The sequence below is a fragment of the Coturnix japonica genome, chromosome 14 (genome assembly GCF_054131305.1).
Source record: "Coturnix japonica strain WE chromosome 14, WE-NBRP24, whole genome shotgun sequence".
NCBI classification, from domain to species: Eukaryota; Metazoa; Chordata; class Aves; order Galliformes; family Phasianidae; genus Coturnix; species Coturnix japonica.
Window position 1 is genome coordinate 6879441 of NC_140676.1, and position 20808 is coordinate 6900248.

A 20808-nucleotide genomic window follows, 5' to 3' on the forward strand; every position below is an offset into this window, starting at 1 on the left:
GTGGGACCAAGGAGCTTCAGTTATTCAAACTGAAGGAAGGACTTCTTGCTCTGCTGGTTTTCCATACTGTTGTGGAACAGGCTGTGAACTGATATGCAGTCCCACTCAGAGAACTTTTCTTTTCTTGTTTGTTTTGTGTTTTTCACCCTATTAGCAAATTAGCTGTGCACAAAGGTACAACAGGAGGAGCTACACAAGTATATAGAACTTTTCGCTGCGTGACCAGCTACGCTACCAGAATGGCACTGGCCAGCATAGCTGTTGCAGAACAACATTCACATTGCCTGGGCATCTCACAAAGTATGTTGTTGTGTGTCCAGGAGGCAGCCTAGAAACTGACCCCAGGTTATGCATGCCCAGGGGACAGAGCCAAGATGGGCTCAGGGCAGCACCGAACTTCTCTTCCATATGCCATGTCTAAGTAAATTGTAGATTTATTCTGGTTCTTGGGAATTAGTGTCACTGCTGCAGTTGTCCTATGCCAGAAGTTGATATATTCTGTCTGTTTCCCAGCAATTTGTATGTAACTATTATTTAAGATAATATCCTCATTAACAAATTTGAGGGCATCAAAAGATTTCTACCAGAGCCCTTTATCCCAAATACGATGTTATTAGATGTCAGTTTGGAGGTAGATTAGGAAATGGCTAATATTAACTAGTTGTCCTATTTCCTCCTCTTTGTTCCCTCCTTTTCCAGTGAGACCATCTGCTTTCCCTCCAGCTACCATAATACCAGAGGAAACAAGTACTAATGCTTCCATCCCTGACGTGTCCGGAGAGTTCCCTGAGTCTGGAGAGCACCCAACCAGTGGTGAACCTTCAGCATCTGGAGCCCCAGACATGAGCAGAGAACCAACTTCTGGAGGTTTTGAACTGAGTGGAGAGCACTCCGGGATTGGAGAAAGTGGATTACCATCTGTAGACCTGCAGAGCAGTGGCTTTGTACCTGGAGAAAGTGGCTTTCCCTCAGGGGATGTGAGCGGGTTGCCTTCTGGCACTGTTGATACCAGTGGCTTAACTTCTGCAGAGGAAGAGGTATCAGTGTCTGTTTCAAGGATCCCAGAAGTTGGAGGGATGCCATCTGGAGCTGAAAGCAGTGGTCTGCATTCTGGATTTAGTGGAGAAATCTCTGGCACTGAGCTCATCAGCGGCCTGCCGTCTGGAGAGGAAAGTGGGCTCACCTCTGGTTTTCCCACCATCTCCCTTGTGGATTCCACTTTGGTAGAAGTTGTAACGGCAGCACCAGGACGGCAAGAGGAGGGAAAAGGATCAATTGGAGTCAGCGGTGAAGGAGAGCTGTCAGGGTTTCCATCTGCAGAGTGGGACAGCAGTGGGGCCAGAGGGCTGCCCTCAGGAGCTGAAGCCAGTGGGGAGCAATCTGGGGTGACCGAGCTCAGCGGGGAGCATTCCGGGGTGCCTGGGTTCAGTGGAGAGCCTTTTGGGGTGCCTGAGCTCAGTGGGGAGCACTCCGGGATGCCTGAGCTCAGTGGGGAACATTCTGGTGTGCCTGAGCTTAGTGGAGAGCCTTTTGAGGTGCCTGAGCTCAGCGGGTTTCCCTCAGGACTGGACATCAGTGGGGAACCATCTGGAACACACGGGGTGAGCGGCCTGGTGGACGTGAGTGGCCTTACCTCTGGTGTTGATGGAAGTGGTGAGGTCTCAGGCGTTACCTTTATAAGCACCAGCCTGCAAGAAGTGACAACTCCATCAGCTGCAGAAGCAGAAGCAAAAGAAATTGTGGAGTTCAGCGGACTGCCTTCGGGAGAGACATCAGGCATGGTGTCTGGGGGCTTCGAGGTCAGCGGTCAGCCTTCGGGACACATAGACTTTGGTGGGAGCGCTTCTGGAGTGCTTGAGATGAGTGGATTTCCAAGTGGAGTAGTAGAGAGCAGTGGAGAAACCTCTGGGGTTGAAGTCATCAGTGGCCTCACGTCTGGAGAGGAAAGTGGGCTCACCTCAGGCTTTCCAACCGTGTCTCTCGTGGATACCACACTGGTAGAAGTTGTAACGCAGGCATCAGTTGCTCAAGAGGTGGGAGAAGGACCATCTGGGATGATAGAAATCAGTGGATTTCTTTCTGGAGACAGAGGACTATCTGGAGAAGGGTCTGGAGCTGTGCAATCTAGTGGGCTTCCTTCAGGAACAGGAGACTTCAGCGGAGAGCCATCCGGGATCCCATATTTCAGTGGAGACATTTCTGGAGCCACAGATCTAAGCGGACAACCTTCAGCTGTGACTGATATCAGTGGGGAGTATTCGGGACTTCCAGAAGTCACTTTAGTCACATCAGATTTAGTAGAAATTGTGACAAGGCCAACGGTTTCACAGGAGCTGGGTGGGGAAACAGCTGTCACGTTTCCCTATGGCTTTGGACTAAGTGGTGAGGGCTCTGCATCTGGAGACCTGAGTGGGGGAACATCTGCAGAAGGTGGTATAGAAACATCAACAGCTTATGAAGTCAGTGGTGAGACATCTGCCTTCCCTGAAACCAGTATAGAAACATCCACAGATCAAGAAATCAGTGGGGAAGCATCTGCATACCCTGAGATCAGTGTAGAAACATCCACAAATCTGGAAACCAGTGGGGAAACATCTGCCTACCCTGAGATTAGCACAGAGACATCCACCATTCAGGAACTTAGTGGGGAAACGTCTGCCTTTCCTGAAATTAGCACCGAAACATCCACAATACAAGAGATCAGTGGGGAAACATCCGCGTTTCCTGAAATTAGAATAGAAACATCCACCTTTCAAGAAATCAGCGGCGAAACGTCTGCATTTCCTGAAATCAGAATAGAAACATCCACAAGTCAAGAGGCCAGGGGTGAAACGTCTGCGTTTCCTGAGATTACCATAGAAGCCTCCACAGTCCATGAAACCAGTGGAGAAACGTCTGCCTTTCCTGAAATTAGCATAGAAACATCCACAGTCCATGAAATTAGCGGGGAAAGTTCCGCGTTTCCTGAAATTAGAATAGAAACATCCACGAGTCAAGAAGTCCGGGGTGAAACATCTGCGTTTCCTGAGATTACCATAGAAGCCTCCACAATTCAAGAGATCAGTGGAGAAACATCTGCCTTTCCTGAGATTACCATAGAAACTTCGACCGTCCGTGAAATCAGCGGTGAATCGTCTGCCTTTCCTGACATTAGAATAGAAACATCCACGAGTCAAGAAGCCCGGGGTGAAACATCTGCATTTCCTGAGATTACCATAGAGACATCCACTGTCCATGAAACCAGTGGGGAAACATCTGCATTTCCTGAAATTAGCATAGAAACTTCCACAACACAAGAAGCCAGAGGTGAAGCATCTGCCTATCCTGAGGTTAGCATAGAGGCATCCACAACTCAAGAAGTAAGTGGCGAAAGTCCTGCCTTCCCTGAAATTAGTGTAGAAACATCCACAAGTCAGGAAGCCCGTGGTGAAACATTTGCATTTCCTGAGATTGGCATAGAGACATCCACAGCCCACGAAAGCAGTGGGGAAACTCCTGGGCTGCCTGCTGTTAGCACTGACACTGCTGTCACATCTCTGGCCAGTGGTGAGCCCTCCGGTGCTCCTGAGAAGGAAATTCCTGATACATCACACTTGATCACAGGCATTTCAGGGGAAACCTCTGTCCCAGATGTTGTAATTAGCACCAGCGCTCCAGATGTTGAACTAACACAGGGACCCAGAAACACTGAAGAGACTCAGCTTGAAATAGAGCCCTCCACTCCTGCGGCGTCAGGACAAGAGACAGAAACAGCTGCTGTCCTCAACAATCCCCATCTGCCAGCCACTGCTACTGCTGCCCTGCATCCAGCCTCCCAAGAAGCAATAGATGCACTAGGACCCACGACAGAAGGTACTGTGCCTTTTCCTAACATACTAAGGAAGGGAAAGGAGGGAGGGGGGCACATCTCCTCCTGCCTGCCCATGGCAGAGCTGAGGGCCAGCCTAGGGGAAGCGCCAGGAGGTGCATGGGGATCTTCCCCTGCTGCAGTATGGCAGCAGGCATCGTCTGCTCCTCCCAGCTGCTGCTCCTGGTGGAGCTGGCACCTGCTAGGAGCATGACCAAGCATCACTTACCTGTACCCCTGGGTTACATGGGTGGTGGTTGGGATGTAGGAGACCTCTCCTCTCTGTATTGCTGGAACGGGGGCTGGAAAAAGTGCACTCTGTGAATGATCAGTGAGAGCCGCTGGGTGTGATAGCTGAGTGGAAGGCACCCAGGACATTCACACCCTGTCTGAAATTGCTCTTAGCCATTGCTCTCATCTCAAGAAAACAACGTTTTTGTGTTTTTTTTCTCATCATGTGAAAAGCAGAGCAAAGACGGCTCCACCCGCCTGAGACTTCCACCCTGGCTGGTTGGTGTGGCTGGGAAGTTGGATCAGGCAGGCTGCGAGCCTCTGCCCTGCTTTGTTTCTCTATGATGTGCTGACTCGCTGCCTTGGGTGTTTCCAATCTCTTGCTCCACAGCAGCCGTCCATCAGCTGTTTTGCTGTGCCGAGGGGCTGAGAGGCACAAGCCAGCTGGGGACAGAGATCTCTGCTCTCAGCCTTGTTGCTGCTGAGTGCTGCATTTGCTCCCCGCAGCACAGACAGGCAAAAAGCACAAGACGATGCTCACAGCTTCTGGCAGCCGTGCTGATACATACGCTCCCTTCACCCTGCCCCTTTTTGGTGCTTTAGCAGGACTGGTTGCTGCCAAGTATAAACAGATGCAATATTTAAATCTGAGTAACCTTGTATGGTGAAAATGCTTCATCAGCTTCCTGACAGCACTCCACCAAGCAGTGCTTACATGCCACGCAGGCGCTAGGATGCTACAATGAGAAGACAAGCAGGGACATTTTCATACTTCCCAGCCACTTCTTGGCCAGGAAGCAGCCTGGTAATGTAGGATGTCCCACAGCATCCCTGGCAATGGCTTGATTTCACTTTGCTACAGCCAGGAGCAGGCTCTGAGGCACAGTCCTCACTGCAAAATCATTTATCTTGTCACATAAACACACTCTGGTGCTTTTAGATGTCTCGTGGTTCTGTTCACATTGGCCATGTTGCAGAAATACAGCACAAAATACATTTGCAAAGAGATGTGCTTCTAGCAAAAGCAGTATTCACTCCACTCCCTTCCCATGCTGCCTCCTGGACTGCTGCTTCCTGGTGAACCCCCACCACTAAGCACAGCCCTGCACTTGGTATGGGTCTGTAATGCAGGGCTCTGTGCTTCTCAGCCTGGTTTCTAGCTTCATTCCCACCCTCAAAGTGCTTTGTGCAAATCGCTGCATTTCACTCTGCATCATTTAGGAAAACAAGTGGCCACAACTCAGCGCTGCTCCCCACACATCCCACCTGTCTTTGCAGAAAGCCCCCAAAACCCTCCTTGCACCCCTCGTGGGCTCTGCCCTTGGGCTGTGTTTGCTGCCACGTCCTAACCTGGAGGGAAAAACAAGTCAGAAGGACAAGGAGAAGGAAGAGAACCAGCCAGCAAGGCTCAGCAAAAGGAGAAAAAAACATGGCCCCAAAGTGCTGTTTTATTTCACCACTTTTTCTTTTTATAAATTACCCACAAGGCAACTGCCAGATTCTTCAGAGCAGTTGTTAGCCAACATTCTTGTGAAGCATTTTGAAAGAAAACCATGTGTTAGGCAGCTCGTGTGTGAAGAAGATTGAAAAATGTTCCAAGATTGGAATATGTTGTGTATTTGTGAGTCATGGGAATGGCAGTATAGCAGCTGGGGTTTCTTAACAGGTGACAGAGGTAAGTGATAACTGCACGAAGCTTAACTATGGATTCCTTGTACACTAGAGTTGGGCTTCAGAACACGTGCTTGGTTTTTGCTTCTCTAGAAGATAATCCAGGGTATGAGAATCCTTTTGTTGATAAGCTTCTTTGCTGTAGTATTTCTTCGGGGTGAAATGCAGTCCAGGTCAGGGTCTGAACAAGGCTCATCCAGGCAGCATGAAAGTGTTGCTGACCGTGAATGTGCAGCACGTCTGCATTCTCGGGTATCCTCTTCTGAAATCATTGCTCTTCAGAGTGACTGTGAACATGAAAAGCCTACAAAGAAGAATCATGGGTTGGAGCCATGGTTTGGAACCTTGTGCTGTGCTCAGGGTTGTAGGGTGCTGTGGATGCTCATTAAATGCAATGCGTTTCAACTACCACTGAGGCATGACCAAAGCTGGTTCAACTCACAGAAGGAGCTTGGAGCTCAGGGCAGGACATGCAGCTGCTGGGCTCCTGTCCTGCCATTTAAGTGTTCCAGTTTGATTCAGCAGTCTTTTCAGTGGGATAACTTCAGAAGAATTGCATTTTTTTTCTGTAGGCTCTGCTTCTCTCTCAGAGACAAAGCCACAAGGACAAGAAGACTGGAGGTTAACACTTGGGTTGCCAATACTTTTTAGTTGTTAACAAAATGGAAGGCTTTGCTTGCACGTGTCTTTGTCAGCAGTTGGGTTCCTCCTTGACGACAGGAAGCCTAGAGCATAAAGAAATGGCCATAGTCTTGGCTTCTCCATCCAGAGCTTTGCCAGCTCAGTGGGTCTTTTTGCTTTGGGTAACATTTGAAGACAAATAATTATTAACTGAGAAAAGCGTGCTGGAGCGTCAGTGAGAGGCCGTGGTTTGGAGCAGTCTGACCAGCCAACATCTTAAAAACTTAAGAGAAAAATAGAAATGTGCTGAAGTGGCAGCAATTTGTGCTAAGTTTTGCTTGTCTCTGGTGAAAAGAACCCATGGAGTTTTCCACCAATGGCCCCAAAGCAGCTGAAGGTTAGAATCCAAGTGAGAAAAGGTATTGATGGGTTTTCCTCCTTCACGCCCCCAAAAATCCAAGGGATAGCCTTTTTTTTTTCTATTTGTTTTCTTTATGTTTGGCTCATAAGGATCATCCCAGAAGCAGCTTTGGTTTAATTAATATAGTTAATTCTTTTAGTAACTTAATTGCTCATTGTAAGTGATGGAGGAATTACTCTCCTCAACGACTCCACTTCCCTCCTTGTAGGAGTCAATCAGTCAAAGGTTTTTCTTCTCTATTTGAGTGATCAGTTCAAACTCCCCTGGAGTCTCAGAAAGGCACATTTGACTTGTGTCTGGAATTTTACCTCAGTCTCTAGAAGATAATGATGTAGCTGGTCTCTGAATCCCTGTTTAGTTAATCACACATAGGAAGGTCTATAAAGAAGGGGTGAGGAGCTCCACAGGGACTGTTGGACATCCAGAAAATGCCTCGTGTTTCAGCCTTATGTTTTCCTCTGTGCAGAACAGAAGCAGGAATCCAAATCATAGAGTATTCTTCTGAACCAGTTCCTCTCAATGTGATTAAAACTAGAGTTTGTTCAGGGGATGGGTGGTAGCACCCAGCCTGTCTGCAGTCGGCTTCTCTGCCATAAGTGTTCTAAACACCAAGGTAGCTTCATTTCACGAGCACTTTTGCTATCATGGATACAGGCTTTTCACTGGGAGGAATGCACAGATTGTATTGTTTTATGGAACATTAACACTGTTTCTAGTATTGGGATGAAGGATTTTGAAAGTCTTCCCTTCTCTCTCACTGTGGGCTCACTTTCGCACGCCATTTGCCTTCTGAGCAAAGCCAGGACCGATCTATTTCTCTTTCATTTCTAAAGGATTTCTCTTTCCAATTCCATGATCTAGTACAGCAAATGTCTTCAAAGGCACTGGGAGAATACTTATGCAGTGTTTAGCTGCATCAAAAGAAAATAGTACTGACTAAATATAGTGAGTATCTGGCAGTGTAAGAGAAAGCTGAGGAAGCAAATGGTGTGAAGCAAATTCAAAGACTGCACTGCAACTCTGTAACTCCCCTTGCTTTTGCCAGCCAACAGTTTACAACTTCCAGATGCAAGACCCTATTTACATTAGAAGGGTTTTGTTTCGTTTTGTTTTAATTTTTGTTTTCATTAATAAAAAGTAATCCCAAAGTTAGCCTTTGGGTCCTGTTAGTAGTATAAAATAGGATCTGTTGTCACAATAGGTTTGAATAATCCTTTGTAACTTCTGGGTGATATTAACTGCGGTGCAAAGCATCTCCCAAAGAGCTCTTGATTTTGCATTATCCTTGAGAAGTGAGTTAATAATAATTTCTAAGCAGGCTTCCTATTCTCAGTACTGCAAAGCATTTTCTTCCCTGTCTGTGTTTCATGTCTGAAGCTCTTGAAAGCCAGGGCTGCCTCTGTTCTGCATCCTATGCCACATTCGTATTCCTTTGTTAGCACTGGGTAATGATAGCAGTAGTCTCTCCTCCTTGTTAGCTGATAAGCTCTTTAGCTGCACCTCAAAGCAGAGCTGACTTTTGAATGGCTGTTCAGCCAAGCAAACAAGTAGCTCACTTACAAGCAAGAATGTCAAACTCCCCCCTGCTGCTGGCTTTCCAGCTGCTGGGGATGGGCAGTGATTTACTGACCTCACCCAGCCATAAACCCTGTGGAAGGGGATATGCTTATGGTATGTAAAAGGCTAAGAAGGAAGAACCAAGCACTGAGTGATAGATGGGATTTTTTTTACTGGAGTTCTCACCTCCTGTAAATCCTATGGCTTTGATGTGATATCCTAGAAATACCCACAAACCAGCTTGCCATGGTTTCCATAGGCATCGTGGCTGCTAATTTAAAGCTTATGTTTCTATAAGAACAGAATCCTCCACACTTCCTCCAGACTGGCCAACATGTTTGAGTTTCCTGATATCAGCCTGGTAACCTGATCAAGCTGTAGGTGTCATGGAAGAAAAGAATACTGTCTCATTTGTTTTCCAGCACTACCAATGAGTATACACTTTTTGTCTGATATATATGAGTGTATGTGTGTATGTATCTAACCAACGTATTGCATGCAGAGCTTTGTTTTTACAGCATATATAATATGCACAGTCATATTATGTACATTATCTGTAAAAGGAAATTCTTTTCCAGTGTTATTTCCCAGCTGGAGAGTTGTGGCAATGAGTTTGTATGCGTGTGTCTGCTCCTTCTTCCTTCAGCACCAGGGATGGCAGCTCCCAGTGGGTCCCATGCATCTCAGAAGAGACCTTGGATGCACCCAAACTCTACTCCATATTGCTGAAGATGACCAAAGACTCATTCTTCCCCACTAAATGTTCTGCTTTGTACGTGCTTTGTTCCCACCTCTGCAGTGTGCTTTCCTCTTGGTGAAGCCCAATGGACAAAGAAGAGCCTTTCCTTCCTTCTTCAGCTGGAGCCCATTGGGATCAATGAAACATCTGCTGCCACTGCTGTTGGGAAGACCAGGGATCCTCCAACGCTGTCATCATTCCTGAGGATATTTCATTTTCCTCTATGTTTTTTGTCTCCTACAAACTCTAAGTGTTACTACAGACAAGAGCCATCCAGCTGGAGGTCCTCTCTCTTACCAGACCCACCACCCCTCATATAAACTGGAACGTCTCAAAGTATTTCGTAACATCATGGAAACAAGACCTCAAATTTTCTTTGCATTGTATTGAATATAGAAATCCAGAAAACTTTCATGAGCATTTGGAAGGGAGATCCAGAGGAAGAAATTCCTTCTCTCAGTGAAGGGCTAACTGCAAAACTGGCATTAAGTGGTTCTTCAACCATCTGAGGAACAAATATGTTGCTTACATTGGTATGATCTAGAATAAAGAAGACAATTCTCAAGCACACTACAGAGCATGTCAGCTTTTAGTTCACAGATCAGATATTGGCTGCTGAGCAACTAGACATTCACATTGCTACTCTGCTCTGGTATTCCCATAGCCAGCATGCTCATCATCTTTGAACGTTTCCTCACTAACCCCTCTCATTTACAAGGACAGCATGGAGTGTTAGTCAGCACTTTCACAGCATTCTATTTCTTCTGAGTGTAAAACAATGAAAGATGCATGAAGATCTAACCAATCTTTCAATATAACCTGCATGGGTGTCCACCCACTTTCTTCATTAGTCTTCTTTATGGAGTTGAACATCTCTTGAGATCTTTTCATTCTGAATGGTTTTCTTTCTGATTCTTAAAATCAATAAGTAGGATTAAGGCTCAGTCTGGAGACAGACTAGAAGACCTTTAATTCCAGCACAAACTAGATTCTCTAGTACATAGATCAAGCTGCCTACCTGTGACCTGCTTCGGTGCTTCATTCTTCCCCAAGATGACAGAGGATGGAAGGGCTGCCAGATGATGGCATTTAGTACCCAGACTTACTAATTGCTAATTAGCAAGTTGAGAAACAATGAAGAGTTGGAGGTCCAATTCCTCCCATACCAACTTCTCTTTTCACCTCTGAGAAAGCAGAAAGCATCTTAAGGGCTGCTCTAGATGGGAAAATAGGAATAGTTTCCACCACCAAGATGGAATCAGTGGCTGAGAAAGATGCACAGCTTCTTCCAGTCCCATCACAAGCAAAAAACAAGTAGTGTGGAGAGGTTCACTGCACTCGGGTGTTCTTCACCAAGGAAAAGGCTACCATAGTCTTTTCTATGATCCTGAAAAGGAAAAGGCTGAACCATCTTTGAACCCACTTCTTTCCTGCACTTAGCTTCACTGAGATGAGATTTCTTAATGTTCTTCTAGTTGTGACCCAGCAGAAGTTGGTGTGTTCCGCCCATCTGGTAGATGCTGGGCAAGGAAGTTTCCACAGCTGTCAAAGTCACTGAGTACTTTGAATTGGAAATGTCTTGCTGAGGTTGCTCTGATATGTCCAGAGTGGCATTCAACCATTAGGTGGCATCAAGAGAATGTCTTCCTCATGGGGTGGGTTGGGTCTCTTGACTTCATTCCTCCAGCAACAGCAGTGGCAGAATGTTTTCAAATAAGACCTGAACGACCGATATTGCATCCCAACCAAGCAAGGAAACAAGTTCTCCTCTTGGTGGAACTCTCTGCCCAGAGCCCTAATGGAAGCCCTTGATTTCTTGCAGACACTGATGAGTGCCACTCAAGCCCCTGTCTGAATGGAGCTACCTGCGTTGATGGCATCGACTCTTTCAAATGCTTATGCCTTCCCAGCTACGGAGGGGACCTGTGTGAGATCGGTACGGTCTACTCGGCTTCAGCTAATCTTACTAACAGCCTCATTACCTCCTTCCAGCCCCAGCCCCAGAAAGCTGAGCCCAGGTGCTCCCATCAGCCCTGCCCTCATCTCATTAGCTAACCTCTAACAGCAGCTTGGAACTCAGTAGGGAAAAGCTTTGAGCCTTTTGCTTTTCATATTCTGATGTGTTTCTTCATCACAGCATCGTGTTCTCTGAGATTCCCAAGCAGGGACCTCTGGTGTCCTCTTCAGCTTTCGTGTTTGTGTTCAGCTTCTCTGCTGAAGCTGCATGCAGACTGTGATGGTGTTGATTGCTGCATCTTTGGATCAAGGGTCTTTCTGTTCATCTGTGACAGTAGGGAAACATCTGAGTACATCTCCACCCCAGGCAAACTTTCTCTGCTAGACTGGAATTTCATGGAAGGATGCTTCAGCTGAGCCATGTAAAAATGATTGTGTTTCACTCTGTGAAGAAGCCTCCTTCACTCCAGGAATCTCCACCGATGTGACACAGCATGACATTTCTGTCATCTCTTCAACACAGCTTCCTGTGGTAAAGCCAGCAGGGAATGTATATCTGAGAAAACACAAAGTGACCTATTTTTACTTCAAAATGAGGCGCACCCTGACCTGCACTAATACTTCTTTTTGTTTCTGCAAGAAGGGAAAAAAACATTTTTTTTTGTTGTTCTTAGAACTGATGAAAGGCCAAACTTCTGTCAGCTGAACTGAGAGGAAGGTCCCCTGCCTTGCTCAAGCAAGAGGAATGAGTTGCGCTTCCTACTCACCTTGATGCAAGTCACGCTAATGTGCATTGGGTTTTCCTTCATCTTTCACTGCATCTCTCCTTCTGCTTTCAATATGAGCATACAGAGTAGACCAGGATTTCAGGACCAGAAATGGTGTTGTCTTTATGTCTCTTCGTTAATGCAACTTAATCAGCCTGTGATTTACCCATCTTTCCTGCCTTCTGTTCTGCCAGAAGACTCCTACCCTGCAGCTGCTCATGACCTTGTTTGGTCTGAGCAAGACTTAATTTTCTCTCTTTTCTATGATATATGGGTTCATAATGCCTGCATCCAATGTTCTGTGTGATACAAGAGGAAAGAAAGGACCCGAATTCAATGGTGAATGTAATTCTTTATTATTGCTGTGAGGCAGGTCTTCCTTTCCCTAATATCTATCAGTGACCAGGATACTGCAGGGGTCAGTCCTTCCTGTCACAATGACAGTGTCCCCAGCAGGACGTGAGGTTTTTGATGGTATTTACCATTTACTGAAGGCAACAGTGTTTTGACCTACAAGGATCGACAACAGAAGAAAGAAGCTGAGCACAGAAAACCTTACTGTAAAGGGAGGGAGGCATGAGGACTGATGGAATTCCACCCCAAGAGCAGCAGGTTCCTGCTCACATCTCTTTGTTCCCATCTTGGTAGGGCTGCTTTTCTTCCAGAACCTGAAACTACAGCAAGGAATGTGACCACCTCATCCTGGGCTCTCATCCCTCAATTCCTTTTTGATGTATGGATGTCGATTCTGGCATGGAGATTCAGGTTTCTAAGGCGCTTTCCAAAGCAACAAAACTCCACAGGAGAAAAGAAAAAAAAAAAAAAAGGAGGTTGTTGCTTTGGTCAGATCCTCAAAAATAGTCGAAGAAGACAAAAGGGGGTGGAATTACTCTGAAATAACTTTGTGTCACTTGAGTTTTCCAATAGCATTTGTCACATTATAGCAAACATGGGACCTTCAGCATAGGCTTCCCCCTCTTCTGCGTTTGTCTTGGTGCCTTCTGGTTATTTTCCCTTTGATGCCATGCAGACAACACTGTCAGGTTTTGCTTTTTAGTGGAGGTGACCATTGGTTGTCCTGCACCACAAGTGTGCGAGCTGCCAAGAGGTGAGTTGGAAAGCTGTCAGACATTGCACCAACCTCTTGCCAACCCTCCTTTGTGTGTTTCAGACCTGGCAGACTGTGAGGAAGGCTGGATCAAGTTCCAGGGCCACTGCTACAGGCACTTTGAAGAGAGGGAGACATGGATGGACGCAGAGTCCAGGTGCCGAGAACATCAAGCCCACCTGAGCAGCATCATTACTCCAGAGGAACAAGAATTTGTGAACAGTGAGTGATGGGGGCTGCCTGGGGGGCATGAAAACAGGGAGGGGTCTGTCCAATGGACTCCAAGTTTATGGTGGAGAGTTTTATCCAAAATAATGTAAAAAAGTATGTGCCAGATGACCCCAGGGCTCCAGGTTCAGAAGAGCTGAGCTGGCAAAGGGATGCCTGCACACAGCACAGTGAGTCAGCACCTACCCTTCTCTCCTTGTTCTGCTTTCCCAGGCCATGCACAGGACTATCAGTGGATCGGCCTCAGTGACAGAGCTGTGGAGAACGATTTCCGCTGGTCTGATGGGCACTCGCTGGTGAGTAACTGGGACAGACCCAATCCTCAGCCTGGTGTTCTTGGTGGGAGGAATAGTGTTGGGGACAGAGCCCTCGAGTGACACGGTGAGTGCTTGGATAAGGTGTGAAGGCAGCCGTCAGCTAAATGGTTTCTCCTGGTTTTAACCAGCTCTAGTGAAACCACACCTGACCAGAGGCTGATCTCCATGGCTCTATGACCATAGGCATATCTCTGGAGTAGCAGTGCGGGTAGCTGTGGTCTCTGCAGGTGTAGGCAGGAGGAGGCACAAAGGAGGGAAGGACAGTGGGGGCTCAGGCTCAGCTGTTTTCTTCTCCCCCCAGCAATTTGAGAACTGGCGGCCCAACCAACCTGACAACTTCTTCTCCGCGGGTGAGGACTGCGTTGTGATGATCTGGCATGAGCAAGGCGAATGGAACGACGTCCCCTGCAACTATCACCTGCCTTTCACGTGCAAGAAGGGAACAGGTGAGTCCCTGATGTGTACCAGAAAGATGGAGGTGATTCAATCAGTGCCTGTGGGGTTGGGGCATGAGGGGAGTGAGCCCATGTTCTGCCATTGAGCTCTTTGGGAGTACCAGCTCCATGTTTAGCCAGGAAAGCTACTCAGCTTAGTGATGGAGAATGCTGGTGTGCTGTCAAATCACCATGCCATGAGGTTGGGGATGCAGTGGGGTGAGTCTCAGTATGCTCCATGAGGCAGCACAGGAGAAGCAGCAATGGGGCTGGTGGGTTGGGAGCTGCCTGCCCAGCTATCAGGGGTTCTCCATCTCTTATTGTCTTCACCCATCTCCTGCAGTTGCCTGTGGGGACCCACCTGTAGTGGAGAACGCCCGGACCTTTGGCCGGAAGAAGGAGCGTTATGAGATCAACTCCCTGGTGCGGTACCAGTGTGACCACGGCTTCATCCAGCGCCACGTGCCCACCATCCGCTGCCAGCCCAACGGGCACTGGGAGGAACCGCGGATATCCTGCATAAACCGTACGTCTCAGCCATCCCAACCCCAATAATCCACACCTGTGGGATGATGGAGAGGGATGCACTTGGCCAGTTTTTTCCCCACAGCTACCCTCTGGGGATGTGGATATGCAAGATCCATGCAGCTGGGAGGAATGGGAATCTAATTAATCATAGAATCACAGAATGGCTTAAGTTGGAAGGGACCTTAAGGAGCACCCAGCTCCAGCCTCCTGCTGTGAGCTGGTTGCCCCTCACCACATCAGGCTGCTCAGGGCCCATCCAACCTGGACTTGAGCACTTCCAGGTGCATTGGGTAGCACTGGGTGTAGGGCAGTGCTGAGTCATGGGGAGATGCACTGCTGGAAGCTTTCCTGAGGTAGGGCTGTGGGATGGAGCAAAAAGCATAATAAGAGCCAAGGCTGCTTAAAGAATAGAAGAAAAAAGGAGCAGCTCCTGCAGCTGGTGAGTAGCAGAGGATGGGAGTGGGGAGCTGTGCCGAGGGGACAGGGCTGACCTCAGGGATGGGGCTGGGTTCCTGGCCCTCCTCGAGGTGTCCCAGCCCATTCCCAGGCTGCCTACACCCCGCTCCCATCCCTGCTCGGAGCTTCCCAACAATGACATCGAGCTCAGCCAAATCACATCCATCAAATGCCGACCGGCTCCTGGCCAGCTCCACTCCAGCCCAGTCCCAGAGCTGGAGAGAGCAGGCGGGAGGGACGGAGGAGAGCACAACGCTGCACTCCTGGTGCTGTGTTTTCCCTGCTTTCCTTCTTCCCCTGTTTCTCCTTGTCCCACTAACCATTCCATGTCTCCCCGCAGCCTCCAGCTACCAGCGCCGGCTATACAAGAGGAGCCCCCGGAGCCGGTCGAGACCCGGTGTCATGCACAGACCCACCCATTAGAGCTGGGCGAGGGGTGAGCAGAGAGAGAAAAAGAGAGATTTTTACGGAACATTTATATTAACAGAGTCCATTTCTTCTTGTTGTTGTTGCTTTTTTGTCATATAGGGGAAAAAGAAAAAAAAACAAACAAATTATATTACAGACAAACCCACCTTTGTGTGTGTATATATATATATATATATATATATATAAAACAACAAAAAAAAGATGTTTTCCAAGCACCAAAGCAAAGCAAATTAGGAGTCAGCATTCTTACTAATGGTCCGGTTCCAATTATCGTCGTGCCTTCGGGGACAGGGAGGGGGGTGGGATAGCAGAGGGCAGGGGGGTTAAGTTAAATAATAAAGATGATGATGATGATGATTTTTTTTTCCTGATTTTATCCATGAACAAATGTAATTGTTTCTGTTATTTAATCTCCAGGGTGAGCCAGCACCTTTTGGGGTTAATTTTATTTTATTTTATTTTTTTCCAGAATCCTACTGCTGCGGCGTGTCGGGGAGGGTGGGGAGAGGGGCAATGAATGTACCGGAGGGCCAGGGGGCTGCGGTGGGGGGAACTGGGGGGAGGCTGAGAGCCCCCCACCACCGCCCCACAGCTCTGCGCCCATCCCGGGACGACGTGCTCTTTCCAGGGGACCGTGCGGGGCACCAGCGTTCCCTGCACCTATTTATATTTTTTGAACATATCCTATTTTGAAAGAGTGATAAATAATAAAGAGAGCGAAATTGGAAGGGGTCATTGTGGTTCTTTTTTGGGGGGGAGGGGAATCGGGGCAGCGGGAAGGAATGGATCCCAAAGGGGTTGTGTGGGCAGAAGGGCTGGGGGAACCCTGGTACTGAATGCAGATGGGAACGGGATGAAGTGGGAGGTGCCCAGGAGGGGTTAACCCCAGGAACACACTCCAGCTAAAACTCAACAGCAGGAAAACCCGCTACCAGCAGATGCTTCACCCTCTGCCTTCTAGGTCAGGGTTTAATTTGCTCTCATTATGAGGTGGCACATTCCTCGCTGCTCCGTGCACATCCCTGGGTGTCTTGCTGGGGGGCCCCAACTTCTCTCCATTTTTCACACTGAGACAGAAGTGGGGACACTGCTACATGGCTCCATGGCTTTCTCCACTGATTTATTTAGAAGAGGTCCAGGAAAATACATCATCTTTTTCATAACAAAACACTTGAAAGAAGAAGGCACCAGAGTTCAAATGGGGTCCGGACGCGGGGTGCATGAATATAAGGCACGAGCACCACCACGGGGACAGGCACAGCAGCATCCTTCAGTGGGATGGGACGAGACTGCAGCAGGGATGGGATGCAGCGGGGTTGGGGTGTAAGGGAGATGCCTACTCCATGCCCTGGTCCCATGCAGTCAGGGTCAGGGGACCAGAGTGGAGGGAGAGGGGCCGTCGTCCTTGCATGTAGCCCATATGGAGCCAGTCCCCTGCTGTAGAGCAGGATGCTCCAGCCCAGCATCCTGCTACATTCAGAAAGTGTAAAACATAAAGGAAGAAAAATTCAAACCAAAGAAGCTTCCCCCTACCCAGTCACTCCCAAAACAGCCCTGGGTACACCCAAGGCCAGGCACCGTTGGGATGGGAACATCCTCAGGCCGGGTAGGAACCCTCTGCATTCCTTATCTATCCTTGTAGCAGAAGACCCCAAACCTGCCCTTTCTGGGGAAGCCAAAGCTGCGCACGCCGGGCTCCGCAGGGCCGCAGTTGGCACGGGGCTTGGCGATGGGGTAGCGGACACTGCCATCCGCCAGCCAGCCAGCATCACAGCGATCCAACCCGTGGAACTTCCATGCAGAGTAGAGGTGTCCCACTTTGGCAATCTCAGCGCCAGCATCCTGGCACGCCTGCTTGGCTTCCTCCAGCTTCATTCTGGTTGGGTGATCCAGGTAGAAAACCTCCCCTTAAGAAGGAGAGCGGGATCAGGAGGGGAGTGCATGGGGCTGAGCATCACCCGCAGCATCGCCAAGAGCCATATCCTTAGGGATGACAAGGACATGGGATGCCACCACGTGGCACAACCCCTTGGGTACCCACCTCGGAGTATGGAGGAGAAGCAGAAGACATCAAAGCGGTGCAGGTGCCGGTGGCGGGGGCCGTAGCTGCGAATGCCCGGGGCGAGGTGCACCCCACCACAGGGTTTGCGGGGCAGGCGGATGGGGTAATGCACGGTGCCATCAGCCAGCCAGCCAGCGTTGCACCAGTCCAGTCCCTCACTCCAGGCTTGGAAGAGCTGGTGGAAGGTGGCGATGAGGGCACCCTGCTCCTGGCACACTCTCTCGGCTTCGTGGAAGTTGAGGCTGTATTGCCCGCGGGGTGGTTGGTAGGGGAACACGATGCCTGGGGGCACACGGGGCACTCAGAGGGCAGCACACCCACCCACCCCAAAGTCAAACTCAATCACCCCAGGGTGCAGGGCCATCAGCAGCACAGAGATACTCTGGGCATGCAGCCACCAGCAACAAGATGCCAGCGACATCTGGTGGCACAGGGACATAGGGGCTCAGTGCAGGGGACGTGCAACCGCGCATGGCGACAGTACTGGAGTGCATGGGGATGGGGTGCTCAGGCTAGGATAACAGGGACATATGGAGCACGGTCCAAGCATGCATCCCATGTCTCAGGGGGGTGGAATATCACCACAGACTGCAGGAACAGGGACATAGAGTGGGGCACAGGCACAGGCTGCCCATCCTTGCATGTGCTCGAGGCCAGGTTGGACGGAGCCCTGGGCAGCCTGGGTTTGTGGGGATAACCAACCCGCAGCAGGGGATTGGAACTGAGTGATCTTAGATGTGCCTTCCAACCCAAGCCTTTCTGTGATGAATACCACCACGGATGCCAACAGGGTGATGGACAGACCCTTGTAAAGGGGATGGCTGGCCCATGAGAACACACAAGCCTACAGCTCCCCACTGAGCCCCAAGGCATCACTCCAAGTATCCCAACCTCTTTCTGCCCATAGCCTCTCCCAACCCACCCGCCCTGCTGCCATCCAAGGGCCATGCTTGCCAGCCCCACCTCGCAGCCGCAGCTCCACCACATCACTCGCATCCTCCAGCCCATCGATGACCTCGCAGCGGTATTTGCCATCATCCTGCAGGCGCACATCGCTGATGAGCAGAGTGGCTTCGCGCTGTCCAGTCCGGTGGAGGTGAGCACGGCCTTGGAAGTCCCCGAAGGCCATGTAGGTCTTGCCAATGGCCACCAGCACATCCTGCTCCTTGGTGTAGTCATCTCGCAGTTTGGACCACTTGATGCGGATCTTGTGCTTAGCCTCAGATTCAGGCTCGTGGTGGTAATGGCACGGCAAGGTGACATTAGCAGTACTGAAGCTATAGATGGGATCTTTGGAGGTCTCCACCACCAGCCTGACCCCATTGAAATCAAACACTGGGGACAAGGAGGGAAGATGTGAGGGGATGATCCTCACCTCTCCCTGCAGCTGCTCCACTCCCTCCCTCCAGCCACCTCCTCAGCTGCCTGAGCATCCCCTGAGCACTCCATGTGTTCCTCCAGGCCCACATGCTCCCAACACGTAGGTCCCAACCCCTTCCTAGAGGTGGAGGGAGCATTTCAGACTCTTGCCATGACTCTCCAGTCCCCTCAGCCCATGGTACCTTTCTCGTGCCCATTGTCATCGTCGTTCATGACATGGTTGTAATAGAAGCCATTGTAGAAGGGGTGGTAGGAGTTGACCAGCCGCAGAAGGGCACCCTTGAGGAGCAGTGAGAGCAGCAGCATGGCTGGGGAATGAGGCCGGACCCTGGGCCTTCATAGAATCATAGGATCATTAAGGTTGGATAAGACCACTAAGTTCACCTAATATGACCATCAACCCACCCCCACCAAGTCCCTCAGTGCCACATCCCCATGGTTCTGGAGCACCTCCAGGGATGGTGACTTCACCACCTCCCTGTGCAGCTGTGCCACTGCAGCACCACTCTTTCAGATAATATATTTTCCTAATATCTGACCTGAAACTCCCCCAGTGCAGCTTGAGGCCATTACCCCTCATCCTACCGAAGTCTAGAAGCTGTGCCAGTGTTCCCTTAGCAGCTGGTTAGCCACCCACAATTGCTTCAAGACAGCCCCACACCATCCATTATTCATGCTGTAGGGTGACCCCAAAATGGATGATGTTTCCTGGCACGCAAGGATACAAACAGAGGGGTATCCCCATGCAACACACCAACCACATCCCATAGGAGAATCCCGGTGCCCCACGTCCCTGCAGCCCTTCTCCTGCTGGCACCCAAGGGTGGCACTCAGGGCGGGCAGCGGGGCTTGCAGGCTTCCCCCAGAGCCGGCAGAGGGGGCCCGGCACCCACGGAGCCTCTCGCAGCCCCTGCAAGGAGGGGTTTGACATCCGCACCCCACGTTGAGATGAGGTTTAGGAGTGCTGCAAGAAGGCGCTGGAGTCCCCAGCGGGGACAGTGCTGGGAACAGAGGTAACCTCCAGCCATGCCACCAGGGCAAGGGAGTGCAGCTGGATGCTCCCAGCATGGGATGGGATGGTCCCCCGTCACCCGGTGTCACCTCTCTGTGTTACATGCACACACAATGCCACGTGCTGGGGCACAGGGCGATGGGATGGGCACGAGGCACCCGCAGCTGGGCTGGGGATATTGAGCCTCACCCCGCTGCATCCCCAACCTCACGGCACGGTGATGTGCCAGCGTGCCAGCATCCTCCACCGCTCCGCTGGGCAGCGTGGTGGTCACGGTGCTCGCAGTGCTCGTGGTGTGCAGCACGGCGATGCCCAGCGGCGATGCCCAGCATCCATGCGGTGATGCTGCCCCTGCCGTCCCTCCTCACCCCACACAGTGCCTCACCCCATGTGCCACCCGTCCCCGTCCCCAGCCCCATCCCCTGCCCCACTCACGGCGGGCAGCAGCAGCAGGCAGCGGGCAGGCTGCAGGCAGATGCAGTGTGTTTAGGGCTCTTGCAGAGTTGAGAGGAAGCAGCTCCAGGGCCTGCCTCTTAAAGGGAAACACACGCTATTCCCAGCCCCCTGCTCTCAGGATGGAGAAGGGGTGGGTGCCCCGAGCCCCCTGCCCGCATGTCATACACGGCCAGTGCTGTGTGCCCTTCACTGCATACCTCTGCATGACGTGTGGCTCACCAGCATTGCCCAGTGCTGGGGAGAAGATGAGGGGAAAGGTGTGCTCCATTGGGGCTGCTGAAAGCAGGGGGTGAGCCCTGTGATGTCCTGCAGCCCCACGCACTGCCACAGAACACCTTGTGTTCCACCACGGGAACCAACTTATGGCAGTGGCAGTGCCATGCAAACACATTGCAGGATTGCCATGAGCACAAGCAGCTCCAGGATGCTGGGTTCATGGGGTCTGTGCCACAATCTCTAGGCTGCCCGGCTGCACCCCTCTGCCAGGCATCACCCATGTAACTCGGGAGCCAGCCCCAGGCTGGGCACTGCCAGGCCTCAGGGCCAAACGTGTGCCCTGACCCTGCTCTGCTTTGTTGTTTTATGGTG

At 50.2% G+C, this 20808-nt stretch overlaps 2 protein-coding genes across 5 annotated transcripts in view; one reads left to right on the forward strand and one right to left on the reverse strand.

The window, feature by feature from the left end:
• Positions 1 to 15489, forward strand: part of ACAN (aggrecan) — a 41794-nt gene extending 26305 nt beyond the window's left edge. For 2 of the 4 annotated variants that reach the window (XM_032446794.2, XM_085514949.1), the window contains exons 12-18: positions 700 to 3852; positions 10910 to 11023; positions 12982 to 13140; positions 13360 to 13442; positions 13765 to 13909; positions 14241 to 14423; positions 15222 to 15489. In XM_032446794.2, the coding sequence (XP_032302685.2) occupies positions 700 to 3852; positions 10910 to 11023; positions 12982 to 13140; positions 13360 to 13442; positions 13765 to 13909; positions 14241 to 14423; positions 15222 to 15304 (3920 nt within the window). In that variant the 3' untranslated portion in view covers positions 15305 to 15489. The remainder of the gene's footprint in view (positions 1 to 699; positions 3853 to 10909; positions 11024 to 12981; positions 13141 to 13359; positions 13443 to 13764; positions 13910 to 14240; positions 14424 to 15221) is intronic. The other 2 variants (XM_015873080.3, XM_085514951.1) reach the window with 1 other exon arrangement.
• Positions 15490 to 16409: 920 nt separating this feature from the next.
• HAPLN3 (hyaluronan and proteoglycan link protein 3) lies at positions 16410 to 20248 on the reverse strand. The gene is made up of 5 exons (XM_015873088.3): positions 20200 to 20248; positions 18935 to 19086; positions 18336 to 18707; positions 17352 to 17654; positions 16410 to 17217 (listed from the first exon to the last, which is right to left on the reverse strand). Exons 2-5 carry the CDS (start codon positions 19056 to 19058, stop codon positions 16937 to 16939), a joined length of 1080 nt encoding a protein of 359 aa, XP_015728574.2. The 5' UTR covers positions 19059 to 19086; positions 20200 to 20248; the 3' UTR covers positions 16410 to 16936.
• Between the last annotated feature and the right edge of the window lie 560 nt (positions 20249 to 20808).